Raw genomic sequence first — 20,875 nt, forward strand, 5'->3', positions numbered from 1 at the left:
TCCGGCGGGAAGGTAAACGGCATTTCCGTGCGCTGCTCTGGTTCGCCAAAAGCGGCTTAGTCCTGCTGGCCACATGACCCGGAAGCTGTACGCCGGCTCCCTCGGCCAATAAAGCGAGATGAGCGCCACAACCCCAGAGTCGGTCACGACTGGACCTAATGGTCAGGGGTCCCTTTACCTTTTTAATAAATAAAATGAAAGAGCTTCTTCTTAAACCATAGCTCCATGGTAGATCCCAGATTCAGAGTTGCAGAATCTCTCTCAACCGTACCTGGAGAAGTTCAGCCTGCAAGCTGGTCGCTCTGCCACTACGGCCCGTTCCCAACAGACGCCAAAAGGATGGAGGCAGGAGACAGCGAAGGTTCACGAGGTTTTATTTTGTGTCTCTGTGTAGGTAACACACCTGAGCAGGCTGGTTGTTGTGGTCCCTCCCCTCAGAGAGTGGCTTCCCCCTGGCTCGTGGGGTTTAGGGACCCACATCTTTTCCGAAGAGCCACACACACCCCACCCCCAACCCCGGTCCACCCCCAAACTGTGCACGACACATTTGTCTTGTCTCGGTGGGGTGCTGAGGTGGGGGCACGTCTGAGAACTAGGCGTATCTCTGGCCCCCCGCCATTGCCTGGCAAAGGTTTTGGACAAGGAAGAGGCATGTGTGTGTGTGTATTTGTGTGTAGGTTAGCACCATTGAACAACGGGGGTTGTCGTGACCTCAGAGAGCTCCAGACGCTCTAGGAGGGCTACACCAGGGGAGGTGTGTTTTTCAGGGAGAAGGGGGGAGGAATAAGAACTGGAGAAAACCCTTAGCTGCAGGATACAGACCCCGTAAAGCCAGCGGTCATGGCTGAAACCTTCCACTTCAAAGCCACTGACCTGGTTCAGCAAACCATGGTTTACTGTGACGTCTGCCAGCTTCCGAGCTCTGTCTCAATGAGGAAAAGAAGCGAAGAGTTTGGGGCAGGGATCTGTGGGAGAGCAGAGGACAGCGAGGCGGGTTGAGGGCCGTCACATGGAGGATGGAGCAAGCTTCTTTTCTGCCGCTCCGGAAGGGAGGACCCGAACCCATGGCTTCAAGTTACGAGAAAGGAGATTCTGACTCAACATCAGGAAGAACTTTCTGGCGGCGAGAGCTGCTTGGCGGTAGAACAGGCTCCTGGCAGGTTTGTAAGCGCAGCTTGGGTGGGCACCTGGTGTGTATGATCACGTTGAGATTCCAGCATCGCAGGGGGTTGGGCTAGATGACCATCAGGGGTCCCTTTCGACTCTACGGTTCTTCGCTGCTAGGAGGCACCAAGCTGCACATGTCTCCGCCTTCAAAACCAACCTGCCCATTTACACTGACTCAGGTGTAGGCAGCAACAGGAGCCCTGGAGATGTCAAGGGAAGCTTGCCCACTTCCTGGGGCTGGGGGGGGGGCGTTGCTTCCTCCCCCCATCCCTGGCACTTAGGCTTCCCCTTGCCCTCCCTTTGGAGTTTGGAAGCCATGTTTAGGCAAAAACAGCCTTGCAGCATTGATACCAAACAGGGAGGGTCGGGAATCAGGCAGGAGAGACCTGGGTTTTTGAAGAGCAGGGTTCGTAAGTGCACTTGGTGCTGGGCAACAGGGGAGGGCACAGGCTACTGGCTGAATTACAATTTCCAAATTAAAATAATCTAGAATTTATCTCCAGGATCCACCTCCAGGTTAAATTATCCCAGTGCTGTGGACTTTCAAAATGCAGGGCTGAAAGTGGCATCCCTCCCATCCTGCCTCTATTGGGCCCTTGGAATCCCCAGGCCCCACCCCTTCCTTAGCCCCACCTCTGCCTAGAGGCCCCACCTCCCTGGCCCCACCCTCTCCCTACAGGCCACACCCCTCACTGCCCCTGCTTTTTACTCTGCTTGAAGATTTCTGCCTGGAACTGCATCCTGGAGCTCTGATCCTGCCTCTCGGATGGAGGATAGAGCAGAGTGAACACAGGTAAAATTTGCATCCTTTGCTCCGCCTACTTTCCCCTAGCCCCGCCCACCGCCGTCCTTCCTTGCCAATCATCTCCTGCTTCTCTCCATAGCTGGGCACCAATTTTCCTGCTCTGATTCAAGCGCAAGTTTTAAAAAAAGGCTTGTGAGGGGAAGACCCACCGCAGGGAAGGGGGAGGCTGTGTGCTATCAAGGTGTGCAATGTTTTCAACTTAAACCAACTCCTTGCTGCAATTCCGGCATTGCAAGAGGTTGGAGTAGATGATCCACGGATCCCTTCCAACTATGCAGCGCTAAAGTCCCTTTACAATACCTATCCATTCTGCCCTTTTATTCTGCCCCCCCCCCCCCGCTTGTGACATTGATGGTTTCTCCCAGGCACGGGGAATAAATCAATACATTTTGGATGGAGCCGGAACCATGGAGTTGTGCTCAAAGCTGCTCCTCCTCAGAGTAGACCCATTGGAGCGAATAGATATGACTGACTTGGGTCCATTAATTTCAAGGGTCTACTCTGTGAGCAACCCCACGACTCCACCTTGTCACTCTGCTTTCCTGCCCATCAGCCACATTATTTCTGGGGCCAATGAGGGCTAGAAACTTGCTGCTTTTAAATGAAAGCTGTTAGCTAAATATGACATTAAATTCTCTCCTGGTTAGTTAGTTAGTTAGTAAATAATGAGCAGCCCCACAGACTGCTTTGAAGACTGGCGCTGGAGAGATTAAGCAGCACTTGAGGAGAAGGTGTTTTAACCTGTCTAACGCTAATTTTCCATAATCTGGATTCTTAAACTGTGACTCCTGCAACACCGGGGGGTGGGGTAGGGTGGACTAAATGATCCTTTGGGATTCCTTCCAACTCTACAATTCTATGGCTCCAATTAATTTTAATTTTCTATTTTTAAATTCCCCCCTCCAGAGCTAATAACTTCTGTCTTCCTCCCAGATCTAATAGCAGTTGGTGAGGGGGTTTTTGGAGGGGGGGGTATTATTGTTATTGCTTTCTATCAATTTATTGGTTTATTTATAGTCTGTATAAGATACTCTGTTTCTTAATGTTTGATGTTTTGTTGTGTTTTTCTATATGTTGTAAGCTGCCCAGAGCGGCTGGGGAAACCCAGCCAGATGGGTAGGATATAAATTGAAAAAAAATATTATTTCAAATTATTATTACAGTCGTACCTTGGTTTTCAAACAGCTTAGTTCTCGAACGTTTTGGCCCCCAAATGCCGCAAACCCGGAAGTGAGTGTTCTGGTTTGCGAACTATTTTTGGAACCCAAACGTCTGACATGGCTTCTCCGACTTCCGATTGGCAGAAGCCACATCCTGGTTTTTGAACGTTTTTGGAAGTTGAACGCACTCCTAGAACGGACGCCATTTGAGAACAGAGGTACGACTGTATTAAGAATGTGAGAGGAGCCTGTTCCAGTAATTTGTCCAGTTCTCTTTCAAAGCCATCTAGGCTGGCGAGTTAACTAAGATCAGAGAACGTAGGACATTAAACAGCTCCTATTTCCACCCACGAATGTCCCCAACTTCTAAAGGCAGTGGCTGCTGCATAGCAACCCCCCCACCCCCCAAAAATATCCACTCTGTTCCGACATTGATTCCCGCTCTCTTTCCTATATTCTGCTGGTGCCCAGAATTGCAGAAACACACACAGCCGCCCCCCTGCCCCTGGGAGGGTGGGATGCTTTTCATGGGCAATGCATAACCATGAGGACGGATCCTGCCCACCGCAGGATGGGGAAGACACCCAGCTAAGTCTGGCAGGCTGTACAGAGACAGGGATGAAGTGTTCTGAGTGTGTGTGTTTTTGGGGGGAGCATGCATTTCTGCTTCTCTTCTCCCCCCCCCCCACTTTGCTCCCCTAAGTGCCTCCGGGGTGCAAAAACCTCCAGTTCGTTGAGACTTACCTGCCCAGCCACCCCCCCCCATAGAGGAGTGGGGAGGGCTGTTAAATGGCTCAGTGTTGGGGAGGCGGAGCGCATTTGGCGCCTCCCCAGTCGGGTCAGTATTTCTACGCCCCTCCCCCGCCCCCCAAATTCTTCCATTCCTGCCCCCCCACCTCAAATCCTTGCTGATAAGTCACTTGGCATGGCTGAGAATAGAAAGGGGGGGTCCTCAGAGTCTGCGGAGCTCTGGCGCCACCTGGAGGCAGGCCAGGGGATTGTGCATGGGTGCTGCTGGCTCCCCACCATCACGCAGCGCCCCCCTCCCCGGATCATTGGGTGTGGGGGGGTGTTCTGCTACTGTTCGGTGAGTGAGAGGCGCAGGATCCGCTCGAACTCCTCCTCTTCCTGCCGCGAGCGTCGCTCGGCCTCCTCTTGCTCCTTTGCAGACAGCTCCATGGCCAGGCGGAGTTGCTCTGCGTAACTGGGCAGCGGGTGGCTGGGCCCCCTGCCCGCCGTGGGCACCGCGGGGGGCTGCTGTGGGGTTGCGGGGTGGGGCGGGGGCGTGTGCTGGGGCGTCCTGGAGGAGCAAAGGAAAGAGAGGCTGCTTAAGTTGGCAATTCAGTTAAATGATATCGGTCAAGGGGAGACTTAATTCTGCTGCCGGAATGGAATTACAGTAGTACCTTGGCTCCCAAACTCCATCCATTCTGGAAATCCGTTTGACTTCCAAATCCGTTCACAAACCAAGGCATGGCTTCTGATTGGCCCCGAAAACATTGCTGACAGCCAAAAGACATTCATCTTCCAAAAAACGTCCACAAACCAGAACACTTACCGTATTTTTTGCTCTATAAGACTCACTTTTTCCCTTCTAAAAAGTAAGGGGAAATGTGTGTGTGTGTTATGGAGCGAATGCAGGCATCAGAGAAGCCAGAACAGCAAGAGGGATTGCTGCTTTCACTGCGCAGCGATCCCTCTTGCTGTTCTGGCTTCTGAGATTCAGAATATTTTTTTTCTTCTTTTCCTCCTCCAAAAACTAGGTGCATCTTGTGATCTGGTGCGTCTTATAGGGCGAAAAATACGGTGCTTGCAGGTTTGTGATGTTTGGGAGCTGATTTGTTCAGGAGCCAAGCCGTTTGGGAACCAAGGTACCACTGTATAAGATACACAGATTTTGATTTATTTCACTTTGTGAGGATGCGGGAAGAGTCCTGTTGGAACAGGCCAAAGAGGGCTCCTCGAGTCCGGCATCCTGTTCTCACAGAATCATGAGGGCTAGGAACTTGTCTCTTACAAACAAAAACGAGTTTCTCCCAAAGCTGAATTCCATAGCTAGCGTTAAAGAGCAGAGCCTGCTGGATCAGGCCAAGCCAAAATATTCCCGCATTGCAAAGACTAGATGACCCTCATGGTCCCTTCCGATTCTACAAATTCTATGATTCTGTGGTTCTGAAAGGAATGAGTCCAGCATCCTGTTCTCACATTGGCCAACCAAATGTCCCACCAGCTCTTCTGATGTGAGAATGGACAGTTTTACTGCATTTACTACATTGAATACTGGATCCCACCCACCAACCAGCCATGGACAAGAACATCTACTGCCAAGACAACGTTGAAAAATACAACCCTTCACCTTGTTCCCTCTTTCAACATATTACAATACAAAACCAGTAACCACTTAAAAAGGTTAACTCTTCTCCGCCTCTATACAATTTTGCCAGTTCCATCTTCTGGTGTTCTTAATGCTTATACCATAATAAAATATATTCTTCTTTTACGAATGAAGTGGGCTCTGGTCCACAAAAGCTTGGGGCCTTAAGAAAATGTGTCAAGCCTTTAAAGTAAAACAAGGCTCTTTGTGGATGTTGACAAACAACTGGGAGTCAACAACTGGGAGACAAACGACAGTGGGAATGCCTCATGGTCCAATTAGGTCTCTGAATCAAAAACAAATCTTTTGCTAACTAGGAATGGACTTTTGCATCAGCTCAGTGTTGAAAACAAATCCCTGAGCTCAGAGGCACTCTGTTCTTAAAAGTTTTCCCCAATGTATCTTTTGCAATTGGTTCTGGCTGGAGGGTTTGGGGGTTCTGTTAAAGAAACCTTAAGCAGATCTGACCAGCGTGAAGTTTGTCCGCCCCTGGTGTGGAGACCCCAGAGATGGAGAAGGGATGTTGTCAGAAGCATCCTGCGCTCACCTGTCGACTTTGCGCCCGTCTTGGGACAGTGGGTGGGTGCCTGGCTTGCTGTTCGTCAGGGCCTCCCAAATGGTAACCTGCAGGGGAAGAGAGGGGAGGAGGTGGAAGGAGGCAGAAGACATTTGCTCCTTGATGCACCTGAGAGCTCGGACCCTCACTTTTCTGCCCGCTTTAGTACTGCAGTTTAGCGTTCTGCATACAAGTGGAAGAAACAGGAAGGTTCTCCTTCCATTTTCAGCTGACCACAGTTTAGTGTTACGTCCCAATCGGAACAAACCATGGTTAGTTGTGGTGGTCATGTGGAATTGCTATGAGGAATTATGAAAAATGAAGCAAACCATTGTGTTAGCGGTGAAAGCATTACTTTGGCTGGGTTTGAGTCATTGACATGATTTCTGCTCCAATCCCACAAGCCTCTGCATCTCTGCCCCATTTTCTCTATGCCTGACAGTACGTATAAAGCATTCTACACAAGACCAGTTGCTTCACCAGGCATCCTGGGTACAGTGGTACCTCGGGTTAAGTACTTAATTCGTTCCAGAGGTCCGTACTTAACCTGAAACTGTTCTTAACCTGAAGCACCACTTTAGCTAATGGGGCCTCCTGCTGTCGCTGGAGCACGATTTCTGTTCTCATCCTGAAGCAAAGTTCTTCACCTGAAACACTATTTCTGGGTTAGGGGAGTCTGTAACCTGAAGCGCATGTAACCTGAGGTACCACTGTACATGATAAAGAGGTAGCTTTGATGTAGCTTTTGTTAATCTTTAGGTAGATCTTAGGGCCAGGAACAGAATTCACATGGGGGTGGTAAAATGCCTGTCTGTCCTTTTATGATCTCCAGGTTTTGCTACATGCAGTCCTCCTTGGTTCCTGTTTATTTAGCCTAAACATGTATGCATGCTCAAATAGGAAATAGTTCTTTGTAGTTAAGAGGCTTCCTCTGATCTGACTTTGTCCCCACATGGGGATTTCTTGAAATGCTCAGAGGAAATCTGATTGGTTCTTACAAATGCTGTGTTAAAGTTCTTTTGTTAATAAAAACGAGCCTGGGCCAGGGAGTGGGATGCACACTTTCTCCCAGGGTGTTGCTGGTCAAGCCTCGTGTCTATTGTATTAATCAGGGTCCAGTCCTTCCTTTGCCTTCAGAACACAACAGCTAGTCTTAAGCATACTTTGTTCAACTGTGGTTTGCCGAAACCACAGTTTCTGAAGCTGGCTCATTCCCTTTCAACGGTAAGATCAACCACAGTTTAGGGTTCAAGCATGAAGGGACGTTGCAGACTGAAACAGACACACCGGGAGAAAAGAGGGAGGAGAGTGAGAGCCCAGAACCACTGCATGTCACAGCAAACCATAGTTGATTGTTGCAACCAAACCAGCCCTTGGGACTGTCTGCAGACCAGACGTCTCACTGGCCTGTGTAATGATGCCTCCTTGCCTGGAAGCAACAATGCACATACGGATGAGAGCCATGTCTGGTTTGTGCAGCCACTGACAGGTTCTCACTAGGTTCCCCAGCCTTGATTTAGCAGATTACTCTCGCTCTCCCCTGAATGGCATCACCTCCCCTACACAAAGCTCTCCCCACCAGCCAGGCTCCTGGAGGTCCTTTGAGACGCCAGAAGGGGGGGGCTCCCAGTGGCTCTTCTGCATGCAGAATAACACATCCCCCAAGCCCTACAACTCTGGTCTCGGGGAATAGGGGAGGGATGGAGAGGCCCACCTGGTCATACTCGCTCCCAGCTTCTAGCAAACTCTGCTGGATGGCGAATTGGAGGAGGTCGTCGTCGTCTTCTCCTCGCAGGGGCTCCGGATGGGTCCCAATGACGCTGTAGCCTCGCGGGGCCTCGAACAGAGACGGGTCCATCTCATAGCACCGGCAGGAGCCTGGGGGGTATGGAGAGGATCAAAGCCACAGCACATCCCCCCTGTCAAAGAGGTCTCGCTTCATCACGCCTTGCTCCTCTTCCTCCCTACCCCTGGAAAATATACCTGCACCCTCTCCCTTGCCCTGCCGAATGGGGCCTCGGACTTCTGCCCTGAGTTTCCTCTGGTTTCCTCCGCTATGGATCTGCTCTGTATTTTGGAAGGTGGTTTTTCTGTTTGCTGGAATCAGGTTTTGCAGGAGAGCTTCCTAGACCAAGGAGCAGATTCCTGCCTGTATGTGGAGAGACGGTCAGGCGCCATCTTGAATCAAGATGGAGGGCTGCATCTTTTGAGACTGCAGTGGAGAACAGCCTTTACTGGGTGTCATGGGCTTTGAAGACACTCAAACTCAGGATGCAAGGGAGAAACGTGCTAGGAGGAAGGCACACTTGGCAAATCCACACAGTGATCAACTCCTGCCCAGAAACCAATGTCCCCACTGCGGAAGGACGTGTGGATCCAGAAATGGCCTCCACAGACACATACAGACTTATTGTTAAAACCGTGTTTATGGAAGACAATCTTACTCGGCTACGAGTGATTGCTGCTGAAGGCTGAAGAAGGAGAAGAAGGAGAAGGAGAAGGTGGTTTTGACCACTTGTTTCCAAACTGCACTGATTATTATAATTTTGTTTCTGAAACTTCCGAAGCAATTTTGGGCACATGGCCCCTAAGTGGTGTTATGATTCCTTCTGGGTGCATTGAGGATTTTCTATCTTGCTTCATACCCCCTCCATTCCCTTTAAACCCCCCCCCATTTACATCCATTTTCCTCGTGCCTCATACAGCTGAGGGGACCCCCCCCCTCCAAAGGCTCCCAGCTGTTTCTTCAAACAGCACATAGCTCATCTATGGAACTCACTGCCACAGGAGGCAGTGACAATCAACAACCAAAATGGGTTTATAAGAGGACTGGAGAAATTTGTGGAGTAAGGAAGGGCTATCGATGGCCGCCAGCCACAATGGCTCTGCTCTGCCTACACAGACAGTGGCAGCAAAGTTTCTAAATCCCAGTTGCTGGAAACTGCAGGAGGGGAGAGGGGTCTTGTGTTCAAGTCCTCCTTGCATCTGGTTGGCGACTGTGAGAAGAGGAGGCTGAAGCAGATGGGACATGGGCCTGATCCAGCAGGTTCCCCGTATGTTCCTCCTCTGCCCCCCAACGTACCAAGAGAGCTGGAGCTGCTTATGCTGGAGCGGTCACTGCCTGGCGACGGGGCATCACTGCCAGGGCTGCCGGCCCCTCGGATCGAGACCACGGCTTCATCGCAGCCGTTGAGGTTTCCAAAGGTGATGCGGGCATTGAGGATGTGGAAAATGGGGATTTCTAGCCGGGTGGGGAGAGAACAAGAGAGATTAGGGGTTTTATGGAATGTTAGTCCTACTCAGAGTAGAGCCACCAATTTGTATAGGCATGATGATGATGATGATGATAATAATAATAATAATAATAATACATGTTATTTATACCCTGCCCTCCCTGGGCTCAGGGTGGCTAACACCAACAAAATCACAGTAAAAACATAATAGGAGAAAAAGAGAGGGGAGGAGAAAAGAAAAAAAAACCCAATTTAAAATACAGGTTAAAATGCAATTTAAAATGTAGCCTCATTTTAAAGTAGCTGATAAATCAAAACCATAAGGGGAGGGAAACATAAGGGTCAGTCCAAGTCCAAACGAAAGGCCTGGTGGAACAGCTCTATCTTGCAGGCCCTGCGGAAAGATGTCAAATCCCGCAGGGCCCTGGTCTCTTGGGACAGAGCGTTCCACCATGTTGGGGCCAGTGCTGAAAAGGCCCTGGCCCTAGTTGAGACCAATCTAACCTCCTTGAGGCTTGGGACCTCCAAAGTGTTGTTATTTGTGGACCTTAAGGTCCTATCTGGGTTGGCATCCATCTGTCTCTGAAGACAATGGAGTGCACCTCCAGGTGGGCAGATGACAGGTTTGTGAATAGGAATTGGGAGGGGGTGTTACAGGGGGGAAAGAATAAGAAAAGCCCTGCATGTTGGGTGTGACATCTCCAGTCCCTATATTGATGAGAAAACCTCAGCGTAAATGCAGTTCAAAATCCAGCCGAGGACAGAGGGGAGGACCTCTCGGCATTTCAGGCCACGAATGTGAACACACCCAGTGTTGTCTACAGCCCTGCCTCCCCAGAATTAGCCGTGATTCCTGCACTGAAGGGGGGTTGGACTAGATGACCCTGGGACCCCCTTCCAACTCCATGATTTCTGGGCTCTCTTGCCCGGAGGGAAAGGAGCATTTTGTAAAGTCGTGGAGCTGCAAGGGACCTTGAGGGCCACGTAGACCAACCCGCTGCAATACCCAGCGTGAAGGGCAAGGACCAACCAGCCCAGCTCTGCCCGGGGGGGGGGGGTCGTCTCCTCACCTATTTTCACAGGGAAGCCCGGGGGCAGGCGCAGAGTGATGAAGTCCCTCAGCTTGGCAAAGAGGGCGTTGCTGACGGCCATCAGGTCAATGATGGGGGCCACCTGCTCAGCCAGCGAGAGAGGGTGGTCTTCGCAGAGCCACAACTTCGCCTTGAACCTGACCAAGGGAGACAGAGAAGCCCAAGAGGGGGGTGGGGGGAGAGAGAGACTGTGAACCCTGGGCTGTCCTTCACCCCCAGCCCACTCAAAGGAGGATCTCTATCCCTCCCTCCCTCCCTGCCACCCACCCAGCCAGCCAGCCTGCCTCACTTCTGCGTCTTGGTGGTGAGTTCAATGGGGCGCCCCATATCTCGGCTGCCCAGCTCGAAAGTGGGGTTGAAGTATTCCTCTGGCGTGATGGCTGTGGGGTTGGCATGGCTCAATGTTTGCGTGATGAGAGCCTGCGGGGAGAGAGAATGGAATTGGAATTGAAATACTTTATTGTCACTTGTATACAGTGAGATTACACAAGCACTCCACACTCAGATCTCTTAGTCTTTCTTTTTTAAAATCCTTTTTATTAAGTTTTCTTTAACACAAACAAAACAAAATGAATACACTAATGTTCTACAGTCTTATGTACACTTATTTTCTCAACGCTCTATCGAGCACGGACTTCCCTCCCATCCTTCAGAGGTTTTCATATTAATATTTCTTTTTTTTCACATATTCTTAACATCATCCTACTCATGTCATAAGATTTATATTAATCCTACTACAGTCTTTAAACTTCTACAATTATTACGTATATACTCCACACATTTACTCCATTCACTTCTGAACTTTATTTCCTCTTGGTTACGGATTCTGTGGGTCAGTTTTGCTAATTCCACATATTCAACCATTTCTGTCAGCTCTCTTAGTCTTAATTCCCCTTGTTTACTGACGCACACCCACCAAACCCAAAAGTCAGTTGCCCTGTTGTTATCTTTTCATTCAGCAGCCTAACAGCCCACGGACAGAAGCTGTTCTTTACCCTGTTGGTGCAACTAATCAGGCTTCTGTATCTTCTGCCTGAGGGCAGGAGATCAAGAAAGTGCCGGCCAGGGTGTGAATAATCATCCCTGAGAATTTTCCTCACTCTCCTGGGGCAAAGTTCTTCCGCTATTTCATCCAGCAGATTCACGGGACAGCCCATAATATATTGTGCTGTATTCACCACCCTCTGTAAAGGTAAAGGGACCCCTGACCATTAGGTCCAGTCGTGGCCGACTCTGGGGTTGCGGCGCTCATCTTGCTTTACTGGCCGAGGGAGCCGGCGTACAGCTTCCGGGTCATGTGGCCGGCATGACTAAGCCGCTTCCGGCGAACCAGAGCAGCACACGGAAACACTGTTTACCTTCCTGCCGGAGCGGTACCTATTTATCTACTTGCACTTTGACGTGTTTTCGAACTGCTAGGTTGGCAGGAGCAGGGACCGAGCAACGGGAGCTCACCCCGTCGCGGGGATTCGAACCGCCGACCTTCTGATTGGCAAGCCCTAGGCTCTGTGGTTTAACCCACAGTGCCACCCGCGTCCCTACCACCCTCCGTAGGCACTTCCTATCAGTTGATGTCAAACCAGCGTACCACACCGTGATGCAGTATGAAAGGACACTTTCTATTGTGGACCGGTAGAAGGAGATCATCCAGGGGCGCCGACTTATGAAAAATATTGGGGGGCGGGGGCCCATACCGACTTATAAAAAATATTGGGGGGGCCCAAGACCTCCAAACCGCTGCTGCTGGGGGAACGAAAGGGGCGAGCCCCGGGCTGCCCGACCTTAAGTGAACCTGTGAGGGCCCGCCCTTTGCGGCAGCCAATTGGCTGCCGCCGTGGGCGGTGAATATTAATGAGCTAGGGGGAATCCCCGCTTCTCACGGGGCTGGCGTCTGATGCCAGCCCCGCGAGATTGTTGATGGGTCGAGAGCCCGCAACCCCACCCCCTCTCTAGATCGGGAGTGGCTTTGTTTTAACTCATTACTGAATACAGATAGGTAGCCGTGTTGGTCTGCCATAGTCAAAACAAAAAAAATTCCTTCCAGTAGCACCTTAAAGACCAACTAAGTCAGTTCTTGGTATGAGCTTTCGTGTGCATGCACACTTCTTCAGATACCTATCTGAAGAAGTGTGCATGCACACGAAAGCTCATACCAAGAACTGACTTAGTTGGTCTTTAAGGTGCTACTGGAAGGAATTTTTTTTGTTTTCATCACTGAATGTATTTTAAAAGGTAACTATTGTCAAACAAGGAAAATAAAAAATACCAACATAATTTTGTGATTTTACAAAGCATAATATAACTAATAATTTTCTTAAATTATTGGGGGGGCAGAGCCCCCCCAAATGAATTTTTGAGGGGGCTCGGGCCCCCTCAGGCCCCATGGAGTCGGCGCCTATGAGATCATCAAATGTTGATTGACATCGTTCTTTTGCAACACTCTGAGAATACAACAGAATTGGAGAGTTGGAAAGGGACCCCCTGGGGTCATGGGGTCCAAGCTCCTCCAATTCCGGAAGCGCGGCTAAACAATCCCAGGTGGGTGGACAGCTGAGCTCTGCTTAAAACCCCTGATGCAGGAGTTCTGCTGCTGAAGGGCTTCTACCATCAGAAAGTTCTACCTGACGTTGGAATCTCAACTGGAATCCATTGGTTTGGATCCTATCCTCCAGTGCAGGAGAAAACAAGCTTGCTCCATCTTCCAAGTGACAGTCCTTGAAATATTGGGAGATGGCTTTCCTGTCTCTTCTCAGTCTCCTCTTTTCCAGGCTAGACATACCCAGCTCCTTCAACCATTCCTCATCAGGCTTGGTTTCCAGGCCCTTCATCATTTAGGTCGCTGTCCTCTGCGCGTGTTCCCCCTTATCAATATCCTCCTTAAGCTCTAGTGGAGGACTTTGGGTGGATGTCGGCACGCCAGACACTTTAGGGGTTGGGGGGAGGGTGTTTGGGAAACCAAGGCAAGGTTGGAGGGAGGGTGTCCTAAGAAGGGGTTTGTTGCTTCGCCAAGCTTTGGTTTCTGTTTGATATCCTTTCTATCCCACCTTACGAGGGGGACAGCGAGTCAGTGAAGGCATTGTGGTTAGAGTGTCGGACTGGGACCCCGGGGAGACCAGAGTTCGAATCTTCCCACTTGGCCATGAAGCTCTCACTGGGTGACTTCAGGCCAGTCAATCCCTCTCAGCCTAACCTACCTCGCAGGGCTGTTCTGGGGATTAAATGAGGAGGTGTGGAGAATGAATGAATGGAACCATCATAAGCAATAAAACCTGAAAAAACGGACAGGGGCCTTTTTCAGCCTTAGGGCCACACTGCCTTTCAGACAAGCTTCTGGGGGCCACATGTCAGAGGTTGGTGGAGCTGGAGGCAAAAGGGGGTGGGACGAGAAATGCAAATTTTACCTTCATGCACTAGGCTGGTTTCTACACAAACACACAGCCTCTCTGTCCTCTATCCCGGAGCTGTTAGCAGAGCTCAAGGACACCTTTCCAGGATGGGGCAAAGCAAGGGGCAGTGAGGGGTGTGGCCTGGGCAGGGGCCGTGGCTCAGGAGGGGCGTGGCCTGTGTAGGGGGCGTGGCCTGTGGAGAGTCCCATGGGCCAAGGAAAGAAGCCTGGAGATCCACATCTGGCCCTTGGTCTGAAGATCTCCAGCTGTGCTGCAAAACATTATTACAGTGGTACCTTGGTTTACGAACTTAATCCGTTCCAGAAGTCCATTCTTAAACCAAAGTGTTCTTAAACCAAGGTGTGCTTTCCCATAGCGGCAGGGGACTCAATTTACAAATGGAACACACTCAACAGGGAGCGGAACATGTTCTGCTTCCAAGGCAAAGTTCACAAACCAAAAACACCTGCTTCTGGGTTTGCAGCGTTCTTAATCCAAGTTGTTCATAAACTAAGCTGTTCTTAAACCAAGGCACCACTGTACAACAAAAGGAGCCTTCGAATGGCCTCTGGGATGCAGTGTTCCCCATATCTATGGCCCCCACTTATTACTCACCCCATTGTTGGGGCCCACATGTTGTTCGGCAATGCCCAGGAAGGACTGGAGAGGGGTTTTCCCACCTGTAAAAGACAAACACACCAGTAGAGCTTTTTCCCGGGCTGGGAACCTGTGGCTTTCTGAATGCTCTCGGTCGTCAGCCCTCATCCCATCTCTGAGACTTTGGGAATGGGCCGCAGCTCAGCGGTAGAGCATCTACACATAGGAAGCTGCCGTGGGCTGAGTTGGTCTCATCAAGCCCAGTGCTGCCTGCACTGACTGGCAGCAGCAGCTCGCCAGGTTTCCCAACGAGGGGTTTTGTCCTACCTGAAGATGCCTTTGGAGACTCAACCTGGGACTTGACACTGAGCTACAGCCCTTGACTTTTAACTGGACTGGCAATCAGTTAAAACCGATTTTTCGTCCACCGCAAATCCACTGGATCACCCTCAGTTTTGGCTCTAGACAGAGGCAGTGTGGCTCTTGGGTATCAGGATTCTGCCTGACTGGTACACCCTGGAAGACCCCCGCAAGGAGAGGCCAAAAGGCTTACCTTTGGTTTTTCCTTTGTGCTGCTCCGAGAGATGCTCAGTCCGCGTCCGAGTGATAAGCTCTACATTGGAAGCCCCGTAAACCTGAAGAGGGAGGCAGGGGAAATGCCAAAGATTGCTGCCGGTGTCTATGGGAAAGAACAACTTCCCTTGCCTCCCGACATTCCCTGCAGCAGCTTCAAGCTCCTCGTCTTCAGCGATAAAGCTCTCTGCTTCCATCACCCCGACTGTACGGTCCTTTGCATACTCTCTCTACCCAAAGACCCTTCTCCTGCGAAGATACTCGCCCGGACCGGTCCTCACCTTGGCCTCATACCCGTTCACCACCTCCGTCTTCTCGCTCCTCCAGCCCAAAATACCCGTCTTGTTCCTGGAAGGGAGAGGTGAAACAACAGGAGAGGTGGAGCTTAGCTCTCTCTCCCGGCCACAGAATAAATCACCACTCAGCTCCATGGGTCCAGTTCAAAGAAGAAGAAGAAGAAGAAGAGTTTGGATTTGATATCCCGCTTTATCACGACCCGGAGGAGTCTCAAAGCGGCTAACATTCTCCTTTCCCTTCCTCCCCCACAAGAAACACTCTGTGGGGCTGAGAGACTGCAGAGAAGTGTGACTGACCCAAGGTCACCCAGCAGCTGCATGTGGAGGAGCAGGGAAGCGAACCCGGTTCCGCAGATTATGAGACTACCGCTCTTAACCACTACACCACACTGCCTCTCAAAGAGGAAGATGGGGAGAGGCCAGGTGCGATTTGGATGCCAAGAGCAGCCGCTCCTCTTCCAGAAGAAAAAAGTCACGGAACCAAGAAATTACACAAAACAAATGAAATACCATGAAAATCCCTGAAACGAGAAGTTTCAAAAAGTTTAATTTAGAAAAACCTAGAATTGTACAAAATGAGGTTTGTAGCCGGGATCCTGTTAAGGCTTTGTACAATTCTAGGTTTTTCTAAATTTTCCCTTAAACGTTTTGATTTTTATTATTTAGCTTATTTCTATGAGATATTTCTAGTCGATTACTTCTCGTTTCAGGGATTTTCGCGGTATTTCATTTGTTTTGTGTAGCAGCTCCTTTTTCAGGGGAAGAAGAACAGGCATCCACCATGGAAGCAATCAGCTGGAGGAGACGCTGGTTGGAGAGGCCTACAAGGGGAGCTCTCACAACTCAACCCAACCCAGGATTTTCAAAACGAGGGCCGCATGTTCTCCTGGGCAGCCTCTCAGGGGCCAGATCCCAGAGGCAAAAGAGGCAGAGCAATGCTTGAAAGTTCTCTCTTTGTCTAGTAGGAGAGCTTCTACTCTCTCTGTCATGGACTGGCTGGATGCAGAGGAGTGGGAGGAGGCAGCAGTTGGGGAACCCCCAAGGGGAGAAGGCTCAGGGCCAGGGGAGTGGTGGTGGGACAAGGATGAGGGGTCAGAGGAAGAAGAGGGAGCGGACTGGGAAGAGGAGGTGTCGGAAGCTGAAGAGGCAACAGGGTTTGGTGAGCAAGAAGAGGCTGGGGCAGAGAGCAGTGCAGAATCAGAGGCAGAAGCAGAGGCTGGAGAGGAGGGGGGGCCAAGAGGCAGAGATGGGGCAGGCTGCTGAAAAGGCCAGGGACCAGCTCCTCTCCCCCTGACCGCCCAGAACCAGTAGAGGTATGAAGAGGCCATAGCAAAGACAGGCAAGATGAAGGAGCCTCAGACTGCTTGGAAAAGACCCGGGGAAAGCTGTGGGAAGGTGAGGGCTCGCAACTGCCTCCTTGGGGCAAGTGCTGCTGGGAAGAGTTGCTGTGACCACTAGGACTGCGCTGTTTTGTTTCTTTGACTAAAGAGTCAACTTCTCCAACACCTTGTGAGTTGTGGCTGAGATGCTCCCGGCACCCACCTTGACACTGACACACGCCTCTCTCTTCTCCTTCCAGCCCAGCAAAGAGGAACGATCAGGTGAAAATACTCAAGGAGAGGATGAAGGAGGGGTGACGAGGGGCCAGGTAGGGGTGTGGCTCAGGAGAGGGCGTGGCCTGGGGAAGAGGGCGTGGTTTGGGCTACATTTGGCCCGCAGGGCAGAGGTTTCCCTCCCCGCTGCTCCAGAGGATGCGATCCTGGCTCACCTCTCAAAGGCAATGTTGCGCGTGTCCAACTGTGTGGCGACCACGGGGGCCAGGAGGCGGCCCATCACCTGCTCCTCTGTGGGCTGCACCATGGCCAGCAGTCCCTCCCGGTCATGGGCGGCCAGCGCCAGCGTTTCGGTGTAGACCACTTGCCGGTCGTGGTCAATCTCCATCACGACGGCGCTGCTGTCTGCGGGGCAGAGGAAGAGAGAGAAATGACCAGTGCCCTCCTGAGAAGGATGTATCCTGACAATCTGGCTCGGCCAAGGGGAAACCAGTGGAGTGTGCGGTCCCTTAGGGAAAATACGGCACTGCCCCACCATCCTCAGTCTGATCTCAGCCACCCCACAACCAGCTGCCTTCTTGCTGCCTGCCGGTCTCTGGGGCTGCCAGCTTCCTTCGGTCCCAGTGAGAACTCAGCAGGGAAGAGGAAGACAAGGACAAAACAGGAGTAAGTTGGCTCTGGCGCCACCTGCTGTCAGGCTACCTGCCTTCTGCCCCATCCGCACCCAAAGGGCAGCAGCTACCATGGGGCGCAACCCAACCCCCAAATTATTTATTTTTTTGATAATGTGTATATCCCTCAGTATCAAACAACAAAAAACCCCACACAAATTGTAGCAATTGCAGCAGCAAAGCTGCCAGATGCACCAATACAACTTCAAGAACAAGCTTTTCTTCACCCTTCAGCCTAGCCTACCTCACAGGGTTGTTGTGGAGGCGACAGGCAGGTGTCTGCTGCCTCAAGGCCCTTAGAGCAGGTTAGGAATACAGAGCAACTATACAGTCAACACATACTTTATATAACTCATCACGATATAAGTGTGCCCCGTTTCACAACCATGCACTCCCGTGGTCCCCCCAAAGCACTGACTTTCCGCAATGGGAAAGTGTGGCCCCTGAATCTCCCTCCGTCTTCAAGTTCCCTTCCCTACAGGGCCCCGGGATGTGAAGCGGCTCAGCTGAGCTCCCAACAACCTTGTCCTCGGAAGATGAAACTGCGGCTGCCGCGCTGCCACGTCATGTGGTCGAAGCCCAGGAGCGTCGTGTCCACCCGGAGGTTCTGTCCACACTTCCAGACCTTGTACGTGTCGCTGGGGCAGATTTTGGAGACCAGGGGGACTGCCAAGGGAAGGGGAAGAGAGGCAGCATTAGGTGTCAGTGCTTTTAACTTTTCTGTTTGGTTTTGGCTGCATGGCTTTATGTATTTTTGCTGATTTTTAATGGAACAGTGGTCTATATAAATAAAGATCTCACCCGCTAGGGCAAAGCGGGTCCCCATCCATGGTTCAGAGCTCCCCCTAAAAGCCTGGCTTGGAAACCCCAAAGTGGGAGGGAAATGACTCTGTGCATGCTCAGAGGTGCTCTTGAATTATCCCAAGGATGCACAGAAGGGGCTGAGGGTGGGAGATACACCCTGGCTTATGCTGAAGTCCTGATATCACTTTTAATGGGGAAAAAGGCAGGATGGGGGGTGGGGGCATGTTGCTTTCAGTGATGGGAGGGGGAGCCTACAACCTCATTCCCAAATGAACCCAAAGTAGTTATTATTAATGTTGTTACATTTATTATTATTAATCCTACGGTTACTTTTTCTTATTACTCTGCATGCAAACATACCCCAGCTTGTAAATTCCCATTTCATCTCCACGTAGAAATCTTGAGCCTGGTGTAAGGAGAGAAGAGGTCAAAGGTCAAGGGCTACAGAGGTCAAAGGGATGCCGGATGCCTGGGTTCACTCTTGGCATCCTAGCCCAATCTTCTAGGTATGAGTCTTGAAAAACTCTCAACTCTCTCTCTCTGTGACTCATTCATTTAAATGTACAGTATAACCAGGGTTGCCAACTTTTTTACCAACCCTGACTCCTCTGCCTTTAACAACAGCTCAAACCCCCAGGAATTAACAGACAGGAACATTTACACCTGTGCTGGACTCCAGCTCCCATCACAACCCTGTTTTGGACCACTGATGGGAGTTGTAGTCCGATAGAGGAAGAGAGGAGAAACAGAGGCAGTGGAGGGGATGCATTTACTTCCGACAAAAGGCTATAGGTCCCTGCCCTGAGGGGGTTACAATTGAGAAAACCACCGGCAGCAGAGACAACCAGGAGAGTATTTTTCTTCTCCCTTAGGGATGACGATGGCAACGAGTTCAAGGAAGCCCCCCCCCCCCCGCTTACCTTGCGCAGCCTCTCAAGCAGGAGGGGGATGCCGGCCAGGCGCTTGATGGCCCGCTGGTAGTCACGGTAACGCAGCACCAGCTGAACGAGCTCCAGATCCCGGGTGCTCACTGCCTCCTGCAAGACTGTGGAGGGGAGAGAAAAGGAGAGTCAGGGGCTGGGGGGGCGGGCATTGGCATAAAGTTCTTCCCATGGTTTAGTTGGAATCTCATTTCTTGCGGCTTGAAACCATGGGTTCGAGTCCTCCCCTCCAGAGCAGGAGAAAACAAGCTTTCCCCCTCTTCTAGTTGAAGATGGCCATCCTATCTCCTTTCAGCTTCTTCTTTTCCAGGCTAAATAGACCCAGCTCCTTCAACCGTTCTTCAGAACCAACCATTCTTCTGCGAGTCATTCTGGACTCACCACTGTCCATGGAGGCGAAGGTTAATTCTGTGTCCAGGGCAGCTGTTTACCAGCTCCATCTGGTACGCAGACTGAGACCCTCCCTGCCTGCGGACTGTCAGGCCAGAGTGGTGCATGCTCTAGTTATCTCTCGCTTGGACTACTGCAATGCGCTCTACGTGGGGCTACCTTTGAATGTGACCCAGAAATTGAAGTTAATCCAGAATGCGGCAGCTAGACTGGTGACTGGGAGTGGCCGCTGGGACCACATAACACCGGTCCTGAGAGATCTGCATTGGCTCCCAGTACGTTTCTGAGCACAATTCAAAGTGTTGGTGCTGACCTTTAAAGCCCTAAATGGCCTTGGCCCAGTAGACCTAAAGGAGCGTCTCCACCCCCATTGTTCTGCCTAGACACTGAGGTCCAGCGTCGAGGGCCTTCTGGCGGTTCCCTCCCTGCGAGAAGTGAGGTTACAGGGATCCAGGCAGAGGGCCTTCTCGGTGGTGGCGCCCGCCCTGTGGAATGCCCTCCCTTCAGATGTGAAAGAAATAAGCAGCTATCTTCTTTTTAAAAGACATCTGAAGGCAGCCCTGTTTAGGGAAGTTTTTAGTATTTAATGCTGTATTGTTTTTAACACTTTATTGGAAGCTGCCCAGAGTGGCTGGGGAAACTCAGTCAGATGGGCGGGGTATAAATAATAAACTATTATTATAAATTATTATTATAAGGCTTCCTTTCCAGACCCTTGATCACCTGGTTTGCCCTCCTCTGCCCACCTTCCACCTTGTCGATATCCTTCTTAAACTGAGGTGCCCAGAACTGGACACAGACGGGGTCTGACCAATATATATATGAATAATTTATCCCTGCAAACTGAAGATGACACTTCACACATCTGACAAGGCGCCTGACAACAGACATCATAATAAATCTGTTCGCCTTTGCAGGGGGGGCTGAAATCCGGGATCCAATGTGGCCCTCCACCCATGTCTGTCTGGCCCTTGCAAACTTGCAAACTTTTCCCTAGCAAACTCCACCCCTCCTTGATTGCTTTTTGCCTGCCTGGAACAGGTCCTTGAATGATGGACCATTCCTCCATTCCCTTCCCGGATGAAGAGGTGAGGGCGGGTCTATGCAGAAAACTCCAACTTTCGCTGTACAGTAAAGGTAGCATTTACCTTTGTTGCCCCGCCCACTTTTGTCCAGGCCCCGCCCACTCATGTGGGAATTCCTAATGAAAGGAATTTCCTTGCTGTCCTTAAATTTATTCACCTCCCCGCCCCCGGGCAGGAAAAGAGCCACCCTGGA

At 51.0% G+C, this 20,875-nt stretch overlaps 1 protein-coding gene across 2 annotated transcripts in view; it reads right to left on the reverse strand.

Annotated features, from left to right (window-relative positions):
* Window positions 1-358: 358 nt before the first annotated feature.
* ANKRD13B (ankyrin repeat domain 13B) overlaps window positions 359-20,875 on the reverse strand; it is a 36,547-nt gene continuing 16,030 nt past the window's right edge. For both annotated transcript variants that reach the window (XM_083715146.1, XM_083715145.1), the window contains exons 3-15: window positions 19,187-19,311; window positions 18,627-18,672; window positions 17,985-18,128; window positions 17,007-17,196; window positions 15,224-15,290; window positions 14,923-15,004; window positions 14,388-14,452; window positions 10,676-10,806; window positions 10,366-10,523; window positions 9,145-9,303; window positions 7,777-7,940; window positions 6,054-6,130; window positions 359-4,432 (exon numbers count right to left, since the gene is read on the reverse strand). In XM_083715146.1, coding sequence (XP_083571272.1) covers window positions 4,210-4,432; window positions 6,054-6,130; window positions 7,777-7,940; window positions 9,145-9,303; window positions 10,366-10,523; window positions 10,676-10,806; window positions 14,388-14,452; window positions 14,923-15,004; window positions 15,224-15,290; window positions 17,007-17,196; window positions 17,985-18,128; window positions 18,627-18,672; window positions 19,187-19,311 — 1,631 coding nt within the window. In that variant the 3' untranslated portion in view covers window positions 359-4,209. The remainder of the gene's footprint in view (window positions 4,433-6,053; window positions 6,131-7,776; window positions 7,941-9,144; window positions 9,304-10,365; window positions 10,524-10,675; window positions 10,807-14,387; window positions 14,453-14,922; window positions 15,005-15,223; window positions 15,291-17,006; window positions 17,197-17,984; window positions 18,129-18,626; window positions 18,673-19,186; window positions 19,312-20,875) is intronic.

This window comes from Podarcis gaigeae (genome assembly GCF_964106915.1).
Source record: "Podarcis gaigeae genome assembly, chromosome: 15".
NCBI classification, from domain to species: Eukaryota; Metazoa; Chordata; class Lepidosauria; order Squamata; family Lacertidae; genus Podarcis; species Podarcis gaigeae.